We start from the raw sequence: 25590 nt of genomic DNA, 5'->3' as shown, positions 1-25590 counted from the left end.
GTTCAGCATTTTCATTTCTCCATTCACCTTAACTGTTGTTCCCCTTAGAATAGGCTGAGAGACATCCATTACTACTAGCATCTTTAAATGTCTGCCCTCCTTTCCTCCTACCTAAGGTACTATTACTTCCTTGACTTCATGATAGACTGCTCCAATTTTTCTCCCTGCTTCCTTTGTTATCTAATTCATAGGCGAATTTCAAACTTGAACCCATAGGGGAGCCAAGTTAAAAGCTGTTGTATTCTCCTCCATACCTTCAAACAATCTTTTTATCACAAGAAGTTGGTTGTCCATAATCCATGGCCCCCCTCCTAGAATCCTCTCTCTATCCTCAGCGTTTGGAATATAGAATTGGAACAAGTTTTGACCCAACTCAATGATTCTGAGATTTCCAGGATATCCCTATGTTGAGTTCACAAAGTTCTCAACCCCAACAAAGTTTACCGTCTTTTCTCCTCTGATTCTGCCAACAAAGTTGGATTGACATTCTTGAATTCCTCTATGTCCTCACACCCAAGATCAGCTCCTTCCATATCCTTTTCAAATAACACAAACTTCCTCATTGCATCTGCTAGTTCTTCCGCCATGAGGTCTATAGAGATACTAAGGCTATCTCTTACAATAACAACTAAGATTTAGAAAACTAAAAATGCACAAGAAAGGAAAAATGAAAAGGTAGGCTTATCTTTGAAAACTTAGAAAAAACAAAGATTAGGAAATCAGGGCAACGATGCAAATTTAGGCAAGGGATGCTTTTATCAGTGAAAATTACCTGCTAGAGCCCCTCTTAATATCATGGAGTTTATTTCCCTGGTCACTACTTTTGCTTTGGCGTTCTTCATCAAGACCAGTATTACCTAATTTAACTACCGTCCTAGTGTAAGTTGGTGTTGCAATAAAAGGAAAATGGGGTTATAGTTTGCTGAAACCCAAACTGATCTTAGCTAGGGACAGTTGATTTAGCTGAGTGTTAATGCTACTTGATTTCTTCCGGACGTTAATGCTTGAGGTTGGTGTCTGAAATTTGGGATTTTTGGGAAAGTTTGAAAAAGTTTCAAACTCTCAAGACTGAGAGACATGCACTCATACCGAGAGGGAGGGAACTCTCACAAAGGAGGGTAAACGGCAGAGGAGTTTCCATAGAATTAATAAGCTAGATTTCCTACTAAATCACATATTAGAGTTTAATGTTACTCAGCCGAGCACTAAACTCCCCAAAGAAAAGGGCCAACACAAATGTCTATTAGACCTAAGATTTTTGCTGCCTTTATAATTACATTGCACCTGAGTAGAGAAATATCATGGACGCCAATATCGCCATCTTTCTTTGAGTTCCAAGAAAAATAATACAGTGGGAAATCCGCTGGCACTGCCCGCATCTTGGTGAGGTTCACGAAAAGCTGAGGTGCGTAGATGAAGACTTCTAAACGTCTTTAGCACCCATGCCAGTTGCAATACTACACAACTAGGCACCTCTTCTTTGACTTCCATCACAACTAGGCAGATTAACTTTTGTATGACAGATTCTTTTTTGTGGCTTACAGACTCAACAAATGCTCCATTTGTAGAATATGGACTCAACTAACAAAAGGTCTCCACAATCTTTCTATTGATTAAGCTTCAATGTAGCAAAAGAAGCTGCAATGTCCATAGCTTCCGACACGTGCGATATGCCAGATCCCTGAAAGGGTTAAAAAGCAGAGATAGGTAAATTAACTCTCCTAGTTTCCCTCACACCCAATAAAAGATCTTAACAAAATGTGTGAAACAAAATTTGTAGCATAATTATTTTGCAGAAGTGTGAGAAATTTCAAACCTGCCCTTGAGCAAGACAACCCTTTCCTCCTCCTTTTCCACTCAAAGGCTCCAAAGCAACCCTTAGCCACTCCTTAGCATTCAGCTGCTTGTACTGATCATTTTTCTCTGGAACCCCAGCGCACACCACAACCTTGTTTGCAGCATCATCTTTACTGATGACCATAATAGCCATGCCCTGCAAATCCACCAGGACAGTCAGTCGAGCTCACATTTAGAGCTCAATATAATTTTACAACGCAGCAACACATTTTAACCTTCTGTTCTGTCACTTTAAGAACTGCTTCACGGATTGCAGCAGTATCTCCACCAACATTGACATGAGTTAGGCAGTAGGCCTTTCCATCAGACGAAGAAACTTCTGCCTCCTCTAATGCAACTTTAACAGCATTCTGGGTATTTTCTTCAGCAATCTTCTTTTTGGCTTTAATGATGTGATTCTGTCACAAAGTACAGGTCAATTTTTATGCTTTTTGTCCTTTTCTACGGTGTTACTATTTTATGTCACCTAAAACAAGCAAAAGCTAAGTACAGGCACAAAAACAGATACAAAAAGTTGGACAAGTACCTGAAGTAGAGAAAGTTTGGCCTTGAGATCAGCCTTCTTCACTGTTGGAATAACAGCACCTTCTACACGACCATTCAATTTAGTGACTCTCTGGAATCAATAAGAATGAGAAATAGCTTTATAAGACATCAGGTAATCAAGACGGAAAAAATAGAAACTAAAATAAAGCATAAATTTAGCAGCAAAGTTGCAAGTAGTCTGATGATATCATATAAGAAATGCACTTCTAAACATTGCAGCTGTCAAAGCAGTTATGCAATGAGGAACAGGAAAGCAGCTAGTAATCCATGAAAACCATGAAGCAAACTCAAACCTGATGCTCGGCAAGTTCCTGTGACCTTTGGTCCAAGCCAGAGAGCAACTCATGGTTCAAAGTTAGCAAAAATATACTACGAAGGAAGGAAAACGTGATTATCGCTGAGACCTTGCTTATCATTGGTTGTAGCTATCAATCTTCATATTTGGGTTCCACGCAACCCCAAATGGATTGGTCTTTCATCTCTCTTTGTAAGGACAATGAATGAAGTGCTTGTTTAGCTTTTATCTTTATTCACATAGCATCACTTAAATAGTGAAAGCTGCCTAAAGAAGAATATGCACAGACTGCTGAGAACATGTACTTGTTTTTGTATTTAGCTTTAGGCTAGAGCACTACACATTCTCTGCAGTCAGGCTCTAACTCTTTCTAGATCCAACAAGCAATTGTAGCAGGAATACAGAAAAGACCATGTCAAGTATTCAAGATTGGACAGACTTGCCTATCAAACTAATGGAGTCACTTCTTTAGATGCAGACCCTAAAAGGAGACTAACATCCTCTTATCACTATTAAGCGAAAGAGAGATCTAATTGGAGTCAATATGAGGTGTTTAAATTGCACTGTCAGATTGTATTAAGATAAGGACACACAGTCATATCCAAAAAAGGAATAAAAAATGAAAAGAAAGTTGTTTTCTGTTCTCTAGTAAGAAGATGTGCATGCTAATGGATCAACAGAAGCAAAAAATTCACTTGCAAGTTATTTTACCAACAGCAATAAGTAGACAAAAATCCTGTCAGACGAGTTTTATGGAAGCAATGAATTTTACGCAGACAAGCATACTTGGGCCAAGTAGGAAGGCCATGAATTGCACAAATAAAAACATATAACTTAAAAAGGATTAAAGAGAAAAGGGAAGGAAAAAAAACACATTGAGAAATGATTAATTATTTCATGGCTTGTTATGGTGAGCAAGTAGACCAGATGTCAGTCAGGAAAAGAGAAAAAGAAGTAAAGGGATCCAGACGATGGACACACACCATTGTCCCCGATAGGTCTTCAATAAATTTTTCCAACAGTCTTACAACATGTTAACATATGTTCAATCCCATAATCATCATGACTGAAGAACTAAATGCAGATGCAACCAAAAACATGGTATCAGCAAACCAGCTCAAATAAGTAGAACAGTGTTTGAAACTACTAACAAACAAGAAACGTTTTCAAATGAATTCTATGCCTAGCAATACAGTTTGAAAAGAATGACGTGAACAGGCACCAACCTGTTCCAGTAAGGCTCCTTCAGACTTAAATGTTTCATTTACTTCATGCTCAATTAAAGAAGCCAATTCCATAGCATTCAATGCAGAAACTGTGGTGACAGCAGTTATTCTACGAATTCCCTTGGCAATTCCTTCTTCAGACAAAAGAGTAAAAGCTTTGGCCTCTCGAGTGTTTGAAATATGGGTCCCTGAGCAAGTCAGTGAAATTAAGCTTACAAGAAGTACCGATCAAAAAGCATTACAAAAACCATTTACCTCCACAGAGCTCCGCGGATATTGATAACCAATTTTGATTCTCTGGATCTGCCAGCAGATCTTCCACACTTTGTCCAATGGCAACTATTCTGACTGGGTCAGGGTAAACCTGTAGATACAATCAGAAAGCAACAAAAGGTGAGACTTCCACAAGAGCTACTAGTAGAATAACACTCAAATGCACTAAAAGATGAAGCTTACTTCTCCAAAAACTGCTCGTAAACCATTGATGCGCTTTGCATCATCTAATTTTGCCTCCTTTGAGAATACATCCATTTCTGCTTTAATTTGTTCATTCACAATGGTTTCAATTTTTCTAAGTTCCTCAGGCTTTACAGGCTTACCTGTTTCAGAATTTACAGCATAAAAATGTGCATTTATAGACATGGTCTATTAGTATGCGACAATCCTATTCAGAATTTAAAGAACAGACATCTATATCCGGTACTCTATGAATAAGGGCAAACTAACCATGAGAAAAGTCGAATCTTAGTTTTTCAGGAAGAACAATAGAACCTTTCTGATCGACATGGTTTCCAAGTACTTCCTGCACTCAGGTCACAGCAATGTCAAGTGTTCATATCTATTGACCCGAAACAGAACTACAGCTAATTTAGAACAGAAGCAACAGTTTATGGGACCTGGGAAGTTAATAACCATTCCATATAAGAAAATTACCCTCAGAGCAAAATTTAGCATGTGTGTACATGTGTGGTTGGGAGCAAGAAGGGAACGCCTGTCATAATCAACCTGATCAATTTGCCAGAGATTTGACCACAGTTAGGAGAATCAAAGAAAAAGCACGCACGAAGCTATGCAGTAGTTTATATGTCATACAATATGCAAAAACAAACGAAACTCACCTTACAAACAACTCTATCACCAATGCTGAATCTATCAGTCTCTCCACAGAAAGAACCAACATGAACAACAAATCCTCCAAAGACTTGCACATCACTAACTTTGAACAACCCTGAAGGGCCTTCAAGAAATCCAGTATCATATATCTATAGCCAGAAGAACAGACTACATGTCAGAATAACTCTACATTGCAATTAACATTACTACCAGGCAGAAATACGTTTAACAATTCATTCCATTTCAAATCTGTAGCTTGTACCATTAATGAAGAAATAGAACTGGAAAAACTTCACTCATACTTTAGTTTGCAAAGAAGCTGCCCCAAATACTCAAAAGCCCAAGATTAATGTAGAAAAGCTTCCCTTACCCAGACTTTACAGGAAATTAAAATTACATGCACAACATTTATGTGCCCCCAAAGCAGAAATAACCTAACCTGAAGCAAGAAATTCCATTAGATCACAACTGTAGCTGTGATCCATTCCATCACTTACAAAAATGACCATAATACTATCAGCCAATTCTCTACCAAGGACTTTATCCCTAAAGAAGTGCTCTTCTCAAGTATCATTTCTTTAAAAGGAACCAAAAGAGTAAATCCCATTTCTAAGTGATTTCAAACAAAAAGATTGCAAGGTCAACCCTATTGCTGCATTTCAGAGTCTATCAAAGAGTTCATCAGCAACAGCACAGCCCTAAAACATTACAACAAACAGTTCAACATAAGATGAATCACTCTTTAATCTTTTGCTAACCAACCAAGCTAATAGGGCATTTCTGTTAACTTCTTGGGAATAGTGGATTAAACATCAATGAAGTTAACCATTTCCAAATAGTAGCTCAATGTGACAGACAGGGCAGGGCTTTACCTGACCACCTTGCTCTGCATAAAAGCTTGTAGATTCAAGAATGATACCAACTCTAACATCACCAGAAGCACTTTCAAAGAACTCATTCTCTCCATAAATAGCTTTTATCTCACTTTCATGGTCCTGAAATTAGAAATAAAGGTTGACAAACCATCACATGGGTTTGCCCGAAATTCTCTTCAAAATCAATACAGTAAGGGAACATGAATTAAACTGAGTACCAATTGAAGAATAATCATGACAAAAATGGAACGCGCTTCTTGCTACAACTATTCTGGTTACTTGAGAAAGAGCCTTTCCAGTAGATAGGATTGTTTACATTTTATCTCACACAGTAATATTCCTAAATCCACCTCAAAAATTGAAGCCAAAGGGTTACAAGGGAAACTATGCCTGAGACATAAAGCTTCTGCAACAAAATAGCACCCAAACAGAACAAGTACTGGAGATATATACAATTTAAACATTTAAACCCCTTCCTTTTCCAGCCCCCAGTGCCCCAAGAAAAAAATGTGAAATAGAAACAAGGGGAACGAAAAAGAAGGAAAACCTTAAAAACAGAAAGTGCAGTGAAGACTTTATAACTTAATGCAGATTAACTAATCTGTCAACATCAAACCTGAAACCATGTATACTTGAATGTGTCATTTGTTGCAACAACCCCTTTCTTGTGCAAAGCTGTGGTAGCATCAGCATCCATTATGATACCAATACCAGCTTGCTGCCAGAATTACATCAGAATGCAAACAGATAAGTATAAAATGCCACAGAAAAACCCTTCTCAATTTTGGTCAGACATTTGTATTTATGCTACTTTAGCGTCCTAAAACTTTTGCATGGATCAACAGTAACACAAGTTAGAGAGATGTCCTTATGGTAGCTCCCAATCTGATGTATGTGATCCCAATCATTTCAAGAAGAGAAAATCAAGACAACCTTATTCTGAGCATTTCTTGATCTTTCCCTTGCTTCATTCATGGCTATGTTAAAACCATTGATGTCAACTGCCAAGCCTCTTTCTTCAGCCATCAACTGGTAAAAGAAATGCAGACCAATTGAAATTGTGGTACTGTACAACAATATACAGGAGAACAAAAACTCAAAAACTCAGAGAGAGAGAGAGAGAGAGAGAGAGAGCATAGCTCTTCATCACCTGAGTAAGATCTAATGGAAAGCCATAAGTGTCCCATAACACAAATGCATCCTGCAACCAACACAGCAACAGGGTAACAAGTTGAGACACAAGGTTGGCTGTATCTATTGGCGTTTTAAAACTCCGTGGAATTAACAGGTTGGAAAAATGCTTTAAAACAAGTCAGGACAGTGAATTTCACAGTGACAAAAGCTTCACCAAAAAAGAAGCACTGTTATAACAGAAATCGGAAAATCGATAGTTTCTTTCTCGTCGGGTTAAAACATTAATATCAAGATACTGAATTTCGTAACTTGCAAAGTTTACGGAGAATTACTGTAAAGAGCAAAATGCACATACGAATTACATATGATAGCATTTCAAGAGAGCTAAAGAGATAATCAAAATATATTAGAATTATCTTGATTTAATAACTCTCACTACAGAAAACTCTCCCAAGGCTAATGCCTTCTCACATTGCAAATATATATAGTAAATGACCAAAAGGAAAAGCATGCAAAAAAGTACAAAAGTCAACATAGTATAGCCACAGATTTCCTATATCAACCTTCAAAACTTTTCACAACTCTGTGTAACGCAATTCCAAGATGTAAAATTTGCGAATGGAGTGGCAATCCTTAAAATTGCCAAAATGCTGACCAATGCATTGACCACAAGTTAATGCAGTGACAAGAAGCAATTTGGGATATGATCTGATTTTATAACTTTTAGATATATAGAATTTAGGTTCTAGAAGGAAGTATTGGCAGTCTTAATAGTAGTATTTTGCTCTATTGGGAGCTAGAGTTTATAGGAGGCAAGTGTGAAAGTCAAAGCTGCTTCTGTAGTTGGGTTTGCTTATCTACAAATGAGTGTTTTAGCCTCCAAGACTATGGCTTTAACTCTCTCTAAAAATATATATGGAAATAGAAAGTAGGCACTTCCCGCTGGGATAATTCATGTTTTCTTTTTGCAGTTATTAAATTGAATTTCGTTTTTCTAAAAATGAAGGCAGCCTCACAACAGGTGGTGAAGCATAAAGAATTATGGGTGGAATTCCTAGAACTTGTTCGTCCTTCTACTCTTGCTCTCTCCAAGTTCCTATGCAGAAGCAGCAAGAGTGTCCACATGCTCATCGTTTTGGTCGGCATCATGAGTACATCCCACTGAGTTCTTTCTAGAGAATAACATGACTGTAAAATTAAAATATAAATTGGCATTTACAGCCAGGCAAGTTATCTCAAATTAGTAAATGAGCGTACAAATGAATAAGAAGGTAAATACATAGCAACAGAAACATCTACATGCATGATTTAAGTTATGATTGATTTTTGAACTAACAAAAAAATTCAGAAAAATAATTCGGCTCATCCCATTCCAAAATGATTATAAACCTTTTGTATATATGTCATCCCCCTAAAACTAGTCCATTTACATTTATTTTCCAATTCAACCTCAAATTACCTCTATTTCGATAGTTATGTTAAGTGCAGTACATATCAATTAATTATCAAAATATTTGTTCCTACCACATGTATGATGCAGAAGTACTCACTTTGGCAACAGACCTAAGTTGTCAAGCAGTGGAAAACTTCCCAACATATGATCCAAAGAATATTGATGATTACAAAAAGGAAAAAGTAACAGTTACCTGTCCACTCAAGGTATTTCCTTGAACATCTTGAGCAGCCTTCTTAAACTTTTCAAGTCCCTGAAGACAGCGCATAGAAGATAATGAACACTTAATGGTTCAAATCAGAAAACAGATATATCTGAATTAGAATTACTATTTTGAAAAAAAAAGGGGCTTGTGTCTCCCTACAAAACATTGAAAACTAGAATTAAGTCTTTTAGGTTCAAATGGCAACCTTATTAATCCATAAGAGCCTGACTACCTCACATCTAGGCAGAAAATAAAGTCATTGAAAATGCAACGATTTTACAATTAGATGTCCTTGAATGCCAAAAAATGCTTGTAATTGTCAGTGCGTAAGCAACGGATCGCAGCAAGTTTTGTGTATGTCAACTCAGCAATGAAAGAGCTTTTAAAATATAAAAGCTGGGTGCACTGTAATCCAGGCAAATCTTAACAAATAATAACAGGTCAAGTCAGGATGATACAGTTTCGAAAATGCTAATCGCTTGATGCACTATGACCCAAGCAAATCTTATCAAGTAATGATTGTACTCGGTTATCACAGAAAAGTGTGGTCAATTGCCTATATATAGCAAGTCACTTAGTCAAAAGTAATACTTAAAATACTATATGCATTTGAATCAGTGTCAAAGCTCACGTGAACAAGGGTCCTGCCAAAACTGGCTTCTTCAATTGCAATCGTATTGCTAATGTGCACTTCATGCTGCTGCAGCTCTGGAAAAACATCACCCATCACTTCGACAACAACCTTTACCAAACTGCTTTCAGCACAAACAATGATGAACGTAGAAGTTACAGTCAATATATTCAGTAACCTTGTAAACCACTTAACTTACTTGGCAAACAGGAAAATATAGATTCTGGAGAATTAGAATGAATTAAATGCACTATATTAAGAAATGAAAGGAACGCATAGAAGTTTATCACTCGTACCCACTGAAAAAACCTTGTTTGGCTTTGAGTACTTCAGTACCATAACGAACTGCTCGTCGAAGAATCCGTCTCAGTACATACTCACGACCCTCATTACCTACATAGCAAGAAAGACTGAGCAACTTAAAATTGAAAACCACTAATGATACCAAAAAAAAATGAAAATAACAAAGCCAATGAATAAATAAGCAATCCCTGGTTGATATCTACATAGTCAAAGCTAAGCTTAAAAGGCATATCCTTTTACTTGGCTATGATACATATATGCTTAATCGCACTATATAATTCAGATTGCCAACATAAAAATGCGTCCATTTCGCCTGGTGCACAAAAGCTTAATACCCACAAAATGATCAAAAAAGAAACAATTCAGTCCCTTCACAGTTACAATTATATATATCTAAAGTTCAAACTAAAAAAAAAATTGTAACAGTCTCTCTCTTGTGCATGGTTTTCTGAATAGAACAATGTTGCAAGAAACAAATAACTTTCAAGAAATTGCCAATTTACTTTATCAAACAGGAAGGTAACATAAGCAAATAGAGCTCATACACCATTACACTTTCCACACCCAAAAGTCAAAAGAACAAGTACATATTTCCATATTGCCCCATACATATTTACACAATAATTGTGTCTGCAATACCAGAAAGAACTGGGAAAAAATTAGGCTTCAGACTACTACATAATTCACAAGCAAGCAGGAAGCTTGAGGGACTAAGTCCAAGTATCCTGTGTTCCACCTGGACAAGCACCATCAGCAATGGCAAATGATAGAGTTCTGATATGGTCAGCCACAACCCTGTATGCCATGTCCACATTGTCAGCATCATCAGCTCCAATTTTCCCGGAGTATGCTCTAGCACCAGTCGCCTACCAGGGAAAGAAGAATGTTGGATATTTACTTCTGGAAACATTTACAGCAAAATAATAGATGCTGGCTTTCGGGTATGTCAAGGTAATAAATTTATTTCTTGTTGATCTTTACTAAGGACCAAGAAGGAATGAGTAAGAGTAGATCTCGCATGGTATATGAGAAGAATTTCAAAACCCTATGTTCGTAGATTAAGAAAAAGAATGAAGAGTAAAGAACAGACATTTTGGTAGCAAGGAAAAAATGAAAAGAGCTCTCTTTCTCTTGGGACAAAGAAATTTTTGTATATAATTTGCACGTTAAACACAATATTCCATTGAGACGATTGATCTGATAAGGCATAAAAGGTAAGAAGCTCTCAATATATTTTTTACCTGTTTCTACCCATATGTTCAAAAACTATAGATGGATATATTCTCTATAGTTCTCTAGGTTTCCTCTTTTACTCTCCTTCTAAAATTCTTGAAAGGAGATAACCACTACTTACTTTCTCGATTGTTTCTTTTCTCCCAACTCCTAAATTCCCTAACAACGCATCTTTCCATAATAGTCAAAAAAAGATACATCCTTGAATTCAGTATAAAGAAGGCATCCTAAACACACTTGACAAGAAATTAAGCCATCAATAAAGCAGTTATTAAAAAACAAAAGCTACAATGAGGACATGAACAAGTGTCATCAAATATCAGTAACATAGAAAACACAGTGATCGTACAGGAAAAGAACGAAAAGAGACAAGCGATGCCATATTGGACCTCACATAAAGATCAGAAAACAAAATACACAACAGGTGACACCATCATATTGGACTAGCCATGGACTAGCCAGCCAGGACTATTGACTGTGCACAATCTTCTACATGATTTTAAAACAGAATTGCACATGGCAGTGATTCTACCTGTTGAATGGCCTCAAAGATTGGTAAGAACACGTCAGTATCATAATTGCTCATCTTGTTCTGGAGGACGGACGTTAATCGTTCAAAACCCAATCCAGTATCAACATGTTTTGCAGGTAAAGGTTTCAAAGAGCCATCACTTTCCCTGTTAAACTGCAGAACAGATATCAAGAACTTAGACTTGTTTAAATAACAAGTTCAGTTGGATTAATTTCTCTTTTAACAAGAAATCATTTCAATCTACCTAATGCTACCTGAATAAAGACAAGGTTCCATATCTCAATAAGGGTTGGATCATCGTTGTTGACAAGTGAAGCAGCATCGCGATTACCAATCCTATCAAAGTGTATCTCTGCGCAAGGTCCACAAGGCCCAGTATCACCCATCTCCCAAAAATTGTCCTAATCAATGTAGCATAACAATTTAGCATACAAGCATAATTGAAGCTAACATAGAGAATTCACATGAGGATGTGAATCTCCAATACTGTCTTGTATAGCGATAAACAAAGCTCATAGAAAAGGGCAAGCACAGCACAAGGCACCAGCACACAAGGTCCCGTAAGGGCTAAAGACTGCAGCTTCTTTCCAGAAATTCAAAATTATGAATTAAAAAAAATAAATAAAAAGGCCCCCCCCGGTACATTCATAAAAAGGCAACAATCAGATCATGACCTTGCCCCAGCAGGCACCATAGCATACGAGTATTCACGCTTAAGTAAACAACTACTAAAGAGCGAAAATAGACAACCTATTCATCTCGTCATTTATCCTAAAGATAGGAATTTATTGAATTTAATGTACACTACCATTTTGATTAAACAAGATTGCTCGTTGCAGTCATTATCTCTTTTGGCACCACCCTATATTGCTGCAGGCAGATTCTCTTGATCTTATGCTCCATAGAGATGAAACTGGAAGAATTGATTTCCTTCTTAAATTTTTTGACTTCTCAAGATTTGTTGATTTGTAAATGTTACATATCTTCCTAGATTCCCTATAATGCTGTTCCTAGATTTATTATAGGAATAAATCACAACCACCTTAGTAATGATTTTATCAACCGATGCCCAAGCCACTGTCCCTCAAATCCACACAGTCTCAAAGCAGACAACCTGGTAGTCCTCCCCATTAAGCTCCATGTTTATACAGGAAAATAAAAGTTTGTTCAAGTAAATAACTTAAGAGAAGCATACTTTAGAACCAAAAGGCAGAACTCGTTTGTTTGGAAGAAACTTGAGCCAGAGATCCCTTGCTTCAAAATCAGCCGGAAGACCAGATTTATCATCACCACCAAAATAAGTTGCATATATTTGGTCAGCAGGTAGCCCATAGATCTGTACTAACAACAAAGCATACTTCAGGCAAAAGAAATCACTTAACATTGATTGAGAAAATGTCACATAACAAGTCAATAGAATACAAGTGAAGTGTTTTATTCATGGCAGCAGGTGCTAAATTGTAAAATTATATTTGAAATTGCAGCACTTGCCTTGGTGAGTAGCTCCCAAGCCCATTCAATAGCTTCGGTTTTAAAATAGTCCCCGAATGACCAATTGCCAAGCATTTCAAAGAAAGTATGGTGGTAGGTGTCCTTGCCAACGTCGTCAAGATCATTGTGTTTACCACCAGCCCGAATGCACTTCTGCGTGTTGCATGCACGGGTGAGTTTGCTCAAGGGAGTGTTTGGGTCTACCGTGCCCAGAAAGATAGGCTTGAATTGATTCATACCTGTAAAACAGCAAATTGTTTGGATTGTGAATTTTCGCTGAAAAACTTTTATATTTTCTGCTAACACATTTCCCAATCACTTTTTATCCTCTCATACGTCAAATTGTTACAACAAATTTTTCTACAAAAACTCCAAAAAATAGCAACCAAAGGGAACACATTTTACAAGGCCAAAGAAATTACAATGGTTTCTTTTTTCCTTTAAAAAAAATTGAAATTCTGGTGTTGACAGTCTCTAGTAGTGAAGAAATTGGAAGCGTTCGGTCGATGGTGAACAATATACAACACAGGTGAAGATGAATACGCAAAAAAGACCACTCTACGATAAAATTGACACAACAAGTTGAAGGGGGAAACGGATATCAATTCAAAGTGAAAGCAAGGAATGTAATAAAAAGATGAAATGGAAATAAAACAGGACAGAAAGAATAAAGGAAACAAACCAGCATTCGCGAAAAGAAGGGTCGGGTCATTGAGAGGAACGACGGCGCTGGATTTCCAGTTGACATGATTTTTGCCCTCGAAGAAGTTAAAGAAAGTCTCTCTGACCCTGCTGGCCGGCCAATCCGATGCTGTCGTCGGCTGCTGGGAAGCCATGGCCGAGAGTAGTAGTGATGGGGAAACTGAACAAGAAGAAGAATTTTTTAGAATAAGATGCTGATGCAGAGGAGGAGGAGGAGAAGCAGCGAATCCTCTTCTAATGCTTATTCCTCTTCTGCCACCGCCGCCTAAAGCAAACGCAAGGACTCGGCTCCTCTCCAGCGCTACTCTTGACCAGTCTCTCAGGCTCCGTTTGAACCTGAGTTTTTTTAAGTTTATTCAAGGCTCTGTTTGGATTGTCAATTTTTGCAAAAACTGTTTTCAACATAAGTAGAATAAGAGCCGAAGAGCTCTGATGACCTGGATGGTTTTCGTCGTCCTCTCACGTGCGTTGTGCGTGGTTCCTGACGACATCGTTTTGTGTTGTTCGCCTCTTTCGCTGGTGGTTTAGCTTTGTTGTCTTCTTCCATGACGTTCGGCACTGTTCTATGTCAGAAAGGCAGTCTGCACTTGGTCACTCCCATTTCACTAATCCAGCTAGCCTTCGTCCTCATCTAATAACGGCAATAAATAATTTCTGTACTACTTTTGCTCTTACTCTTCGGCCTTTTTTTCAGCTTTTCAGTCGGAGCATTAATGGGTTTAGGGTTTCGGGTTTGGGGTAAAGAATAGAGACCCCACACTTCTCTCTTTCTTTTCTTTCCTCAGAAGCTCCGCCACCTTCTTCCTCTCCAAAGCGTTTCATCTCTCATTTCTTCTTCGTTCATTTTTGTTATTTTTCCTTTCTCCTGCACGATCATAGATGACTTCCGAAAATACTCGTGGACGGTTTGCTCTGTGGTTGTGCAGGTGCCGTCTCATTTGCTGTCGTACTTTCATATCTCTACGAGCAAGACTGGAAAGACGCCATTTTAGTGCTCTTATATTCTCAAATGTGAAGCTTCCCTCTCGCATCGGATTGACGGCTATTCTGGTGGTATCTCATTGGGAATTCTGTGTCCCTACGGCAACTGGGGTCAATGATTCCGACTCAGTGGACTCTACTTTGATCCAGTCCATAAGGAGGAAGGTTTGATCCACTGAACGTATCTCTTTTTTGCCCTTCTTGTATGATACATTCTGTATAACGAGCTCCTCTGATCATTTTCTTCACTTAGTCGGAGCAATCTTTGGTGTTGTTTTATTCGCATAAAAACAGTTGATCCTGTGTACCTGCGGCAAAAGAGTGCAGATGGATCTGAGCTATTTTATTTCTATTCAAAAATTTGCCTTTTTAATTTCGTTTCTATTTTTTTTTCTAATTTTTAACCAATATGACCTCCTTTTTTGGACCCTCTTAGAGATGATCTCAAAGAAAAGCTTCAACCCCAGATCTTCAAGCTAAAGTAATAGAGTGAGGTATGTGCGATTTTCTCTACTTTTTTCCCTAATTATTTCATTTCATAGGATTTTTTTTGAATTTTCCTGATTTTTTTAAAAAATGACAATATTGATTTTATTAGAAATGGCTCTACCGAAATTTTTCTGGCTGATTTTCAAGTTTATTATTGCTAATTAATTGGATTACTGGAATGGACAGGTTGTTGCAGTTAAGCAATTGGATAGAAATAGGCTTCAGGGTAACCGGGAATTTTTTGTTCAGGCTCTTATGTTCAGTCTTTTATATCATTCTAACCTTGTAAATTTAATCGGTTACTGTGCTGATGGGGACCAGAGGCTACTTGTCTATGAGTTCATGCCCTTGGGATCATTGGAAGATCATCTTCATGGTATCATTTCAGGCATTCTTGTTCATTATCTTGTCAATTCTTTGTGGTTTAGTTATTGCATGTTCAGCAAGAAGTCCATCCCATTTTTAAATTGAATTTACATGTTTACTGAAATTTACAAACTGCGTACACTTTCTTAAGGAAGGCTTGATGACAGTGTAAGTTTTGTTTAGAAAGTTAATTGGGCTTTTTTCTACTTAAACTAACTTTTATGTTGATTGTTCTTTCTTTACAATAATGCCGTTTATAAGGAAAAATAAAATGCAGAACTAATGAAGCCTCAATAACAGAGCATAGGCTCAAACTTGCTTATTCTAAGTATGGGGGTCAATGTTCGTTTTAGAAAAAGGGGAAAGGTGGGGTTGGGGGCATATAAGTGGCATAGTATAGTGAATGGATGGTTTGGTGTTTTGAATAGTGGTGATTGGTATTGTATCATGTTATGCCTTTACTCCACATTCTGTTGTTTGAGGTTGATGAAGAGTGGCATAATGCATTTCTTCACTTAGTAAGAGTGGGTTCCTTAGCTGATCATAATGTTAAGGGATCTTGTGCTTTGTGCTTTAATTGCATTCCTGAAACTCTGTCTCTCTCTTTTGTCCTGCATGTGTTTACATTCAGGCTACGAGAGTTTCAGTTGAATGATTTTAAGCCTTATCACTTCTCCACCTAATGTTGTAAGTGAGGATTAACATTGTCAATAGCTATCAACAAGCTGAAAATGTTGAGCACAGATATGAAATTTATTTGTACCACCAAATGACTTTACACACCTTGCATGTGAAAATGACTCACTGTTGTGATTCTCGTAATTGTTGTTTAATAACTTGACTTCTTTTGTGGAAAGCCAAAATGAAAGTCATGCCATTTAGTTTATTTATGTTTGTGTTAAGTGTTCAGTAGAGCATTCCTCTTTCTTAATCTTTGAATGAATTTTGGGTTGTTAGACTCTTATATCAGTTTAACAATGGGGGAATAAATTTTGCATTTAACAAATCTTAATATGTGTGCTTATATTTTGAACAAATTTTGCTCTCAATATTAATGTGTGTGCCTATGATTTTTCTCCACAAGTACAGCTGTTATTGCCACTGTATTACAGTTGTCATAATTATAACTGGTGAATAATGTGCTAATTTTCAATGTCATTTAATACTCCTTTGTTGGGTTTACGTTAGAATACTATTCTGGTAGCTATCGCTTAACATCAACTTTGGATAATGTGCTAATTTTAATGTCATTCAATACTTCTTTGTTGGGCTTATGTTAGAGTACTGTTCTGGTAGCTATCGCACAACATAATTTGTTACATCCTTGTAAACCATTTTAACAATTCTTTTGCAGATCTTCCACCTGATAAAGAACCATTAGATTGGAATTCAAGAATGAAGATAGCAGCAGGTGTGGTCAAGGATTTGGAGTATCTTCATGATAAAGCGAATCCTCCTGTCATTTATAGGGATTTCAAGTCATCTAACATATTACTGGATGAAGGGTTTGTTCCAAAGCTTTCAGACTTTGGGCTGGCGAAACTTGGTCCTACTGGAGACAAGTCGCATGTCTCCACAAGGGTCATGGGAACTTATGGTTATCGTGCTCCTGAGTATGCTATGAGTGGGCAATTGATGGTGAAATCTGATGTCTACAATTTTGGGGTTGTCTTCCTGGAACTTATCACTGGACAGGTACTTTTTTCTCCTCTTTTTTTTTTTTCCGGAGCATTGGTTTTATGTCTTCAATTTGTTTTTATTTATGAAGTTTAAACTGCCAAGTTACCTTGAGGGATATTTTGTAATTATGAATTTGTCTATAGTCCTGGAAGCCAGTAATATGTTATTTCACTTTTTTATTGGTTGGAAAAAATATGAAAGTGATCTATTTGGAAAAATCCGAATAGATCCTAATGAGGCCCTTGTGAAACTATGGTGGAAGTTGTTTCTTTTTGAAAATTTTTTACTCATAAGGAAAGTGTTACGGTAATTGGTGTAAAGGATATGATTTGGAAGGTATATATTTGTTAATAAAACTTGATAAGATGAACCTTTTGAAACAAGTCTAAGGGATGACCCTCAATCCTGTGAAATACTTTTTTATCTTCTTGTGATCTTTTGTATTTATTTTTAATTAAGAAACTAATGTGTATGAAGGTTGAATGCTTAAGTGGGTTTGAAGGTTTTTCTAATAGTCTTTGTTGTGACTATTTGGGTTGATTTTCTAAATTTTAATGTTTGGATTTTTGGTTGGTGGCAGTTGAGACTTGGGTGTGTGTTTCATGAGGGAGAATCACTTGGATTAGGTTTGTCTCTTTCTTTATTTCTTCTCTGTTTGAACAATCTATTCCAATGCTTCCCTATTCAGCTAGCTTCTTGTTTTATTTTTAAAACTTGTGTTGCCTTTCTTTCTATTGTAGATACGAAGCAATTGTAGAGTTGTAGATAGTCTTTTTGCCCTGCAAATGCTTATTTGATGGCTCCAAGCATATTCAAGAACAACATTTAAGCCTCCACAGGTTATGCATAAAAAATGCTGAATTTGAAAATTAATATGGTTATGCATGTAGTCTTCTATTCCATGCTTCTACTTTAACCAGAATACCTAGAACATTATTTACCTTCTTTCTGTTCATTTTTGTTATATAGCTTTCTCTAACATGCTTGTTTTCTTTATTTCATCAATTTGCTGATGAGAAAATTTGTGAGAAGGACCCTTCTAGGTGGTTTGCTTATGTTTTTTCCTAAGATTTTAGCATCCTGGCTTTTCTAAAAATCATTTGAAATTAATGTAGTGACTGTAATTCTTGTACGGGAGATCTTTCTTTGTTTCTCTTCCTATGATACCTATTCAAATGTTATAAGCATTGTTGTCACTTGGCTGATATTTTCCCTTTTGTTTGTTTGAGCTTGTGGTTTTTATAAATTGAGAAGCATAACTTTTGATATTTTTTGTTCTATTTCTCTATGTTTTGAAGTCATGTGGTTGGGGTTTGTCAAAGGGAAATTGCTGATGAAGATTGCTCACATTCATGAGAAGATTAATCGCTTTACTCAACTTGTAGTTTTGCTCTACCTTGTCTTTTCATGAAAAAATCAGTTGATAAGAAAAGTAAATTTGAAGAGTCCAAATTTTCGAAAGAACCAAAAAATATATAAAGCAAAAACCGTCCTATTTGCTTCGGCATGATGTAATTCTAGAAGTAAAAGTTTGAAAGATTACCTTGCTTTATTGCAAGTAATTATGCTGAACCTGGTTTCAGTTTGTTTGAATTTAAATTCTGTGCTGGGTTTCACTTTTGCTTGATGAAGGTGTCTGAGTCACTGGAATCAGATAAGTCGATGCTGAAGGATCTTAATCATGAATTTGAAGAAAAATTAATTGTGAGTTATTAAAAAAATAGTTATTAGGTTTTCAAGATTAGGTTGTAGCAATTTTTTTTTATTTTCTGAAGCATTTATGTCTACATAATCTACAAGGAACATATGGATAAGCGGGAGAAGGAGATTCAAGAACTACGGTTGCTTGGTGCATCAAATGAGAAGGCTTATGCTGTTTTTCACAATGCTGGATATCTACTTCAGAATGTTCCTGGTCAATCTTGGAGGTAAATTCTGGCATCACTTTGTCTATAAAAAGCAACACATTAATTGGATGAAATTAATAGCTTCTTATTAACATTGGCATCTTTTGAGCTTTAAAATTGTAATTAAGGACTTTAAAAAGTGTTTGAGGTTGTTAGCTGCAACATAATGGTCTTGGCATCAATATACAGAAGAATGTTAATTTCGGGCTGTTTCTTCTTGTCATTTTCCTCTTTTTAACAGGTACAGCTGATATCAATATCGAATAATGTATTCTGACTTGTGGGATTGACGAATCCATAAAAGATGAAAGTTCTACAAATTAGCTTTGTCATCTTCTGTTTTGGGATTTGAATCTAGAGTTGACTAATGTTACATTAGGTTTTAGACAGCAGAATCTAGATTCATGTCTGTCTTTGTTGTTGTAAACTACTGTACTGATAAAAAATTAATGAGGGTTATCTTTTTTGACCAAAAATTTCTATAGTAGGATATTTTGTTGTGTATCATTTGACTTTGAAGTTCCAGTTCTTTTATTAACAGAACTGTTAGGTTCTTTTCCTTTCCTTCTTTTTTTGGTTGAATTATTGAATAGAAGACTGTGATCGCATGGATATTTTACATTGTGATATCTACTCAAGTCAATGCATTCGAAGAGCATTTGCCAATCTTTGGTGCCTTTCACTTTCAATCCGATTCACTGCCTTAGGAACTCATGCTCTAGTGAAAGTACTTGTGTGTGCAAAATATGTTCCAGTTAAAATGTTTGTGTATGTTATTTGGCATATCCCATAATTTAATATTTCATCTAGAAGATCAATGGGTTGGAGGTCTCTTAGTATATTGTCTTCTTGTAACCTCCTCCACATTTCTTAACTTTTCATATGTTTGAAGCTACATCAGTATTCGAATTAGCATGATATGGTAGTAAAGGCATTAATTTATATATTGATGTCGTGTTATAACACTGTAAATTTCTTTTCAAAAGGACAACAATGTATATATATACACACACACACATGTACATGGATAAATTTTTTATACACTAATAGTGTATATACTATCAGGTGTAGATGCATGTCACATATATAAAATTTGATACTTAAATTCAAATTTAGAAGGTGTGGTATTCATGTAATCCTGTCAATGTATATTTACTGATAGTATAGAAAAGATTAATTCATACATTATAAGTATATATTTTATTTCATTATTAAAGAATATTTATTTTTAACTAACTATACAAATTATCATCCACCAAACGTTGTTATTTCATGAATCCATGTTTAACTGGGCATGTTTTCTATTCATTCCAACGCGCATCGCGCGTCTTATGCCTCCTAGTTGTCTTTCAAAAACAACCAAGTATTGTAAGTCTACTACAATAAAGTCTACAGTTAAAATTTAACAAAACTACGTCGTTTTGACTTAATGGCCAAAAGACTTGTTGTCGGACTGCCTTCATCGTTGAGACCCATTCAACCCTAAACTACTTTCCCAAACAAGCAAACATTCTAGCCACTGCAGCAAAAACATAAACTAGAGTGGATTCAAGATCTGCAAAATGCTCCGGATCTGCAACCAGTGACGTAAATCTGAGCCCATTTACGCCGCGATTCTCACCCTTTTCCTATGATTGAGACACTAAATCACGGCGGGTCTTCAGCTCCAAAAAGCAACCGACAGTAGAGCATCTTCGCTGTGTAGGTCGAATAAGGTAAGCTACTGCTGATTTCCCTGCTTATTTTACCTTTTTCAGGGCTGATTATATGAGGTTAACCAGGGTGGGAGTGTTGCGTTTTGACCTTGGGGAAGCTTCAGAACGAACATCGGTCTGTTGGGTGTCTGAAATCTTTAGGTCAGTAACAAGGATATCAAATCCTTCGCTCCTATGATTATATCATTTTCTGTATGTAATAACTGAAGTAAAATCCATTATATTCAGGCCTTCCTGGAAATCTTGGATGCTAATTTAAGATGGTACACAGTAAATTACACTCTGCTTTTTTTACTAGTTCTCATAGTCAGTCGAATTGATGCATTTGTCCGAGGAAATGTGAAAAACGGGGGAAGGGGAAGGGGAGCTTGTTAGCTCTGTATAATGCTTTCTGTGTCGGAGCGATTTCAGAAGAGATGGGAGCTCTTTTTAATGTTTTCTTGTCCTGTACTTTGTCCTGGTCTTAGTATTGGTCTGAGATTTCAATAATGGAAGGAACAGCAACAGGTCCATTGTTTTTGTATTTGATTTACTTCCCACCAGTACTCAATCTATCATACCTTTATTACCGAGAACGCAAATCCTGGAAACTGCTTGATTTGTTTATCCCCTTCCAAAATAGAGAATTGTTCAGATTATATCACTCTTTTTCTCTCCGGATAACAATGGATCATCCCTGAACTTGCACTTTGTGATTTACTGGACCATTTCTATGTGTATAGTTTTGAGGAACTGTTTACGAATTTTGACATTTGATTTAATTATTCAAACAAGCATATCCTTCTTAATGCTTGACTGGCTTGTTCGGTGAAAAAGAATAGGGTACAATTGCTCCTTAGGCAGTTAGGACACATGAAACATTATCTTTCAAGGTGAAATCTTGGTCTTGTCCCAACTGTAAATTATATGATGTGTTTGCGGTTAGCTCGGCCTTGTACCAATTTCATGTAAATTTTTCCGTAGAAACCTATTAATGAATACTTCAAAGTATTCATTTTTAGCTGCAGAAGGTTGTGCTTGCAATGAATGCATAACTAGTTTGACATGCAGCAAATCCCAATAAATTGTTTGTGGTGTTTACTTTTAATTAAGTTTGGTCTAGACATGTTCACTTTCTCTTCTGAAAGGGAATAAAGCTTACGTTAGAGTCTTGGCTGATGCATGAGATGCTCTAATGTCCATTTTCATCTATTAGATTACAAGTAAATTGTAAAACTTATGCGAAGTCATATAGGATTACAAACATTTAGAAGTTGCCAGGGAGCATTGTACCTCTTAATCCAACATGTAACCTGTCTCATTATCACCCTGTAAACCAGCTTTTTTTGTTAGACTGAACTGGTTGTAGTCATCAACAATCACCATTTCAGTACGCTTAGACCTTTCCTATTCTTCTTCTTAGTAAAGATGCTTGGTAGGTGTTGTTTTTGGCATTAGGTACCTTCTGTTTGTGATTTAATTATTTTTTAATACGAATATTTTCTCTTGATTGAAACCTAGACAGAATATTCGACGGCTGTTGCTACATGTTCCAAATATTTATGTAGCTGTTTATATTACTTCAAACTTGTGCGATCAGATGTCAAGAGTCAAATTTTAGGGCAGTTTGATTTCCCAGAAGCAACTGAATTTATAGAGCAGTCTAATTTCTCCTTGCTGTCCATTCGCTTATACAGGGTGGTTTACCGCTCTATATTGCCGCTGGCTAGGATTTCATGCCTCCTGTTACCCGCCGTGCTGCCAAAGGTATATTTGCCAATTTCCCCTTTGTTCATTGCATTCTATAGTATGGTTGTCTAGTATTTGACGATCCTTGTTGTTGACACAACATTGAAGCTGATTGGGGTCCAGAAATCTCTTTCAACCAGGTCTGATTGGACGGAAAACGATATTCGGCAGTGCCTTTCTAACTACTACAAGGTACCATTGTACCTCCTGTAGTTTTTTTTTCCATATTATGTGTCTGAAACACCATTTTAGTCATAATATATTAGGGGGCTGACTCTTCTAAAGTTGGACCTTCTTCCTTGTCCCACGAAACAGCAAATTCGAACATTTTTTGTTCATTGCCTTGAATATTATTGTCGGATTTCACTATGCATGGTAGCATTTGTTATTTAGTTCTAGTTTTTGTCATAACTCTTGACTCTAAAGCAAAACTTCACATTACCAAAACTGGTTTTGTTCCTGATTTGCTAGTGTTATGTTTGATGAGTACTCAATTTAACCTTTTTTAGTTCTAGATTTTTAGATTTTGTTAACAGATTTGGCTTGATCCTCATTACAATACATGATTGTCTAGTATTTAAACCTGGTTATTGCTGTATTTTTCGGTTAACCATTGGTTATTTAAAGTGTATTTAATGGCCGACAGATTTGGGTTATCCACAGATTTGGCTGTAAAGTGTAGTTAAATGTTAATGGCTTTAAATAAAATTTAGCCGCTTATGCAATACAATCTGTTTTCCTTTCTAAAAAGCTGCTTACAATCTGTTTTTTCAACTGGATTTGTGTATGGCTTATTAAGATGAGAAAACAAAGGCGCCATCAAGATAAGGACCATTGTAATTACTCTAGGCAGCATGAAATCCAGTTTGCCAACCACCTTGTTGGGATGCATAGACAGGGTGAAATTAGGGACAATATTACTACCTACGTGGTTCCCGAATCCAGCGCCGGTTAAACGGCCAGTACGGCACCTCGTTTACTGAGGATAGTATAAGGAGCAAGTATTATGCATTGCGCGGGGAGACCAAGTTGTACATTGCCTTTAAGAGGCGTGGAACGGGAATGGGTTGGGATAGCCAAAAGTTTACATGGCTTATGGATGATAGCCAATGGGCCGCGATGGAGCAGGTATAACCATTTTCTGTGCCTTTTTTTATATAAACTGTTTTGTCATTTCATACGTGTATATTCCATTAAAACTGTTTTGGCTGAATTTGTTTTGTCAGGTCAACCCAAAATACGGCAAATTTCGGAATGACTGCACCGTCTATCATTTGCTTGAGGAAGTCTTCGTCAACCAAGGAGCGATGGGAGACTTCAGTTCTGGCTTCGAGAACGAGCTCCATACTTCAGCCGATGAGCGAGAAATGGAGACTACTGCCCGGCTTGCACGGGGAAAGGGATCAAGGTCCAGCAGGGACGAGGAAGCTGAAATTGAGGTAGGAGGGGCGAAAGAAGCGAAAGGAAAGGGGGGGAAAGGAAAGCGGAAGTCGGGTGATGGCTCTGGCTATAGTCCCATGTCCACCGCTTCTGGCTCAGTGACGATAGATATCTCAGGGTCTGTGAAAGTATCGAGTCACTGGTTAGTCGGAAGAAGAGCTCCAGCACGAGTGCCTCAGTTAGTTCTCCGAACAAGAATCGTTCTGGCCGCGATCCATCGAAGAAAACCGACTATGAAATTGCCATGGATCAACTTCGACTTATTGAGAACGTTCCTTACATGGCCAAATACAACGCGGCTGAGATATTGAAGGATAAACAAGAGCTGGCTTTTTGGAATTTAGCCAGAAGTGACGCCGACCGCATCACTTGGATGAAGTTAAAAGGCTGTTTCCCCCTGACTCTCAGGAGCCCCCTCCCCCACCCCCCTTTTAGGTGCTTTCGTTGTTCATCGGGAGCATTTATTTGAAACTTGAGTTGTTGCCTAATGTTTGTTTATATTTGAGATCTGTTAGGTGTAGCATTTGCTACCGGAACTTGGACTTTATCTTTTCTGAGTGTTGTGGTCTGTATATTGAATTTGCGGATGAATACTGGTTTGTTGAGTTGTTGTGTTGCGGATGAATGTTGAGTAATTAAATTCATGATGCCTTTGTGGCCTTGATTGGTTGTTGGATAGTAGACTTTTTTTTTTTAAGTTAAAACTGGTTTGCATTCATTTCTATTAGGTTGGATATGACTTGTTCACGGTGATATGACTGTTGTTGGACCGCACTTTTTTTTTTTCAGGAAATGTACTAGTTTGGCTATTGTTATGTCTGATATGACTACTTATTAAGAGTGATAGTTTCACCCATGCAGGTTGTTGGAATGTCAGGAATACGTAAGGGAGTTTTTTCCTTACTTGGCCTAAACCTTACTTTCAAGAATGTATTACTTCAGCAACAGGTTCAAGAATATGATACTTTTTGAATATGTAAATAATTGCCTTCAAGAAAGTTTATCCGTTACTTCAACAACATTACTTCTGCTTGAGTCCAGATTAGTTAGTTTTTTCTCTGTTAGGTAGCGCACTATTACTTCAACAGTACGTACGATTTCTAATTTCTTATTCAGAAAAATTTCAAGAGTTGGATAGTAAGGAAGATGTAACGGACAACGTTCCTTACTTGGCCTACAGTTTATAGTAAAGAATAATGACTTATTTCAAGAATATGTCTAACTTCAACAACTCTTTTCAATTGTGTGACTTACTTCAAGAATTATATGAGGTAATTCAAGTAAGGGACAACGTTCCTTACTTGGCCTAAAGTTTCGAATAAAGAATAAGACTTATTTTAAGAAATTGACTTACTTCAACAAATCTTTTAAGAATTCATGACTTACTTGAAGAAGATGTAAGGTAATTGAAGTAAGGGACAAGAAAATAGCAACTTTTGGAAGGAAAATAGCAACTTTTAGGTATGATGGTCATTTTTAGAGCAACTTTTAGGTAGGGAATATGACTTACTTCAACAACTCTTTTCAAGAATATGACTTACTTCAACAATTCTTTTCAAGAATACGTGACTTACTTGGAGAAGATGTAAGATTCTTTTTCTTATGTAAGATACAAAACTTCTGCTTGATCCCTCAACTTGTTGGCTATAAATTGGTTGGCAGATAGCCTCGACTTATTTCAAGAAGTT

At 36.9% G+C, this 25590-nt stretch overlaps 2 protein-coding genes across 4 annotated transcripts; one reads left to right on the top strand and one right to left on the bottom strand.

Annotated features, from left to right (window-relative positions):
• Window positions 1-1114: 1114 nt before the first annotated feature.
• Window positions 1115-14156, bottom strand: LOC113718934 (alanine--tRNA ligase-like). The gene is made up of 24 exons (XM_027243869.2): window positions 14034-14156; window positions 13577-13932; window positions 12895-13133; window positions 12599-12739; window positions 11658-11804; window positions 11404-11556; window positions 10375-10504; window positions 9632-9728; window positions 9336-9456; window positions 8693-8752; window positions 7063-7113; window positions 6846-6941; window positions 6529-6630; window positions 5910-6032; window positions 5043-5186; window positions 4858-4929; window positions 4651-4726; window positions 4381-4523; window positions 4180-4288; window positions 3925-4112; window positions 2384-2473; window positions 2073-2255; window positions 1817-1993; window positions 1115-1681 (listed from the first exon to the last, which is right to left on the bottom strand). The coding sequence occupies exons 1-24, from the start codon at window positions 14141-14143 to the stop codon at window positions 1607-1609; spliced, it is 3183 nt and encodes a 1060-aa protein (XP_027099670.2). The 5' UTR covers window positions 14144-14156; the 3' UTR covers window positions 1115-1606.
• A 110-nt stretch (window positions 14157-14266) lies between these two features.
• On the top strand, window positions 14267-24549 carry LOC113718151 (serine/threonine-protein kinase PBS1-like). Of its 3 annotated transcripts, XM_072072806.1 has the most exons (12): window positions 14267-14742; window positions 15014-15071; window positions 15253-15442; window positions 16787-17127; window positions 18745-18816; window positions 18913-19040; window positions 19261-20734; window positions 20801-20875; window positions 22411-22480; window positions 22571-22654; window positions 23262-23590; window positions 23689-24549. In XM_072072806.1, the coding sequence occupies exons 3-7, from the start codon at window positions 15322-15324 to the stop codon at window positions 19268-19270; spliced, it is 672 nt and encodes a 223-aa protein (XP_071928907.1). In that variant the 5' UTR covers window positions 14267-14742; window positions 15014-15071; window positions 15253-15321; the 3' UTR covers window positions 19271-20734; window positions 20801-20875; window positions 22411-22480; window positions 22571-22654; window positions 23262-23590; window positions 23689-24549. The 3 variants fall into 3 exon arrangements, with proteins under 3 accessions (XP_071928907.1, XP_071928906.1, XP_071928908.1); XM_072072805.1 differs by having other exon boundaries at window positions 14267-15071; XM_072072807.1 differs by lacking the exon at window positions 18745-18816 and having other exon boundaries at window positions 14267-15071.
• Window positions 24550-25590: the final 1041 nt, after the last annotated feature.

The sequence above is a fragment of the Coffea arabica genome, chromosome 11e (assembly GCF_036785885.1).
Source record: "Coffea arabica cultivar ET-39 chromosome 11e, Coffea Arabica ET-39 HiFi, whole genome shotgun sequence".
Classification (NCBI taxonomy): domain Eukaryota; kingdom Viridiplantae; phylum Streptophyta; class Magnoliopsida; order Gentianales; family Rubiaceae; genus Coffea; species Coffea arabica.
This window is presented reverse-complemented; position numbering and strand designations above follow the sequence as displayed.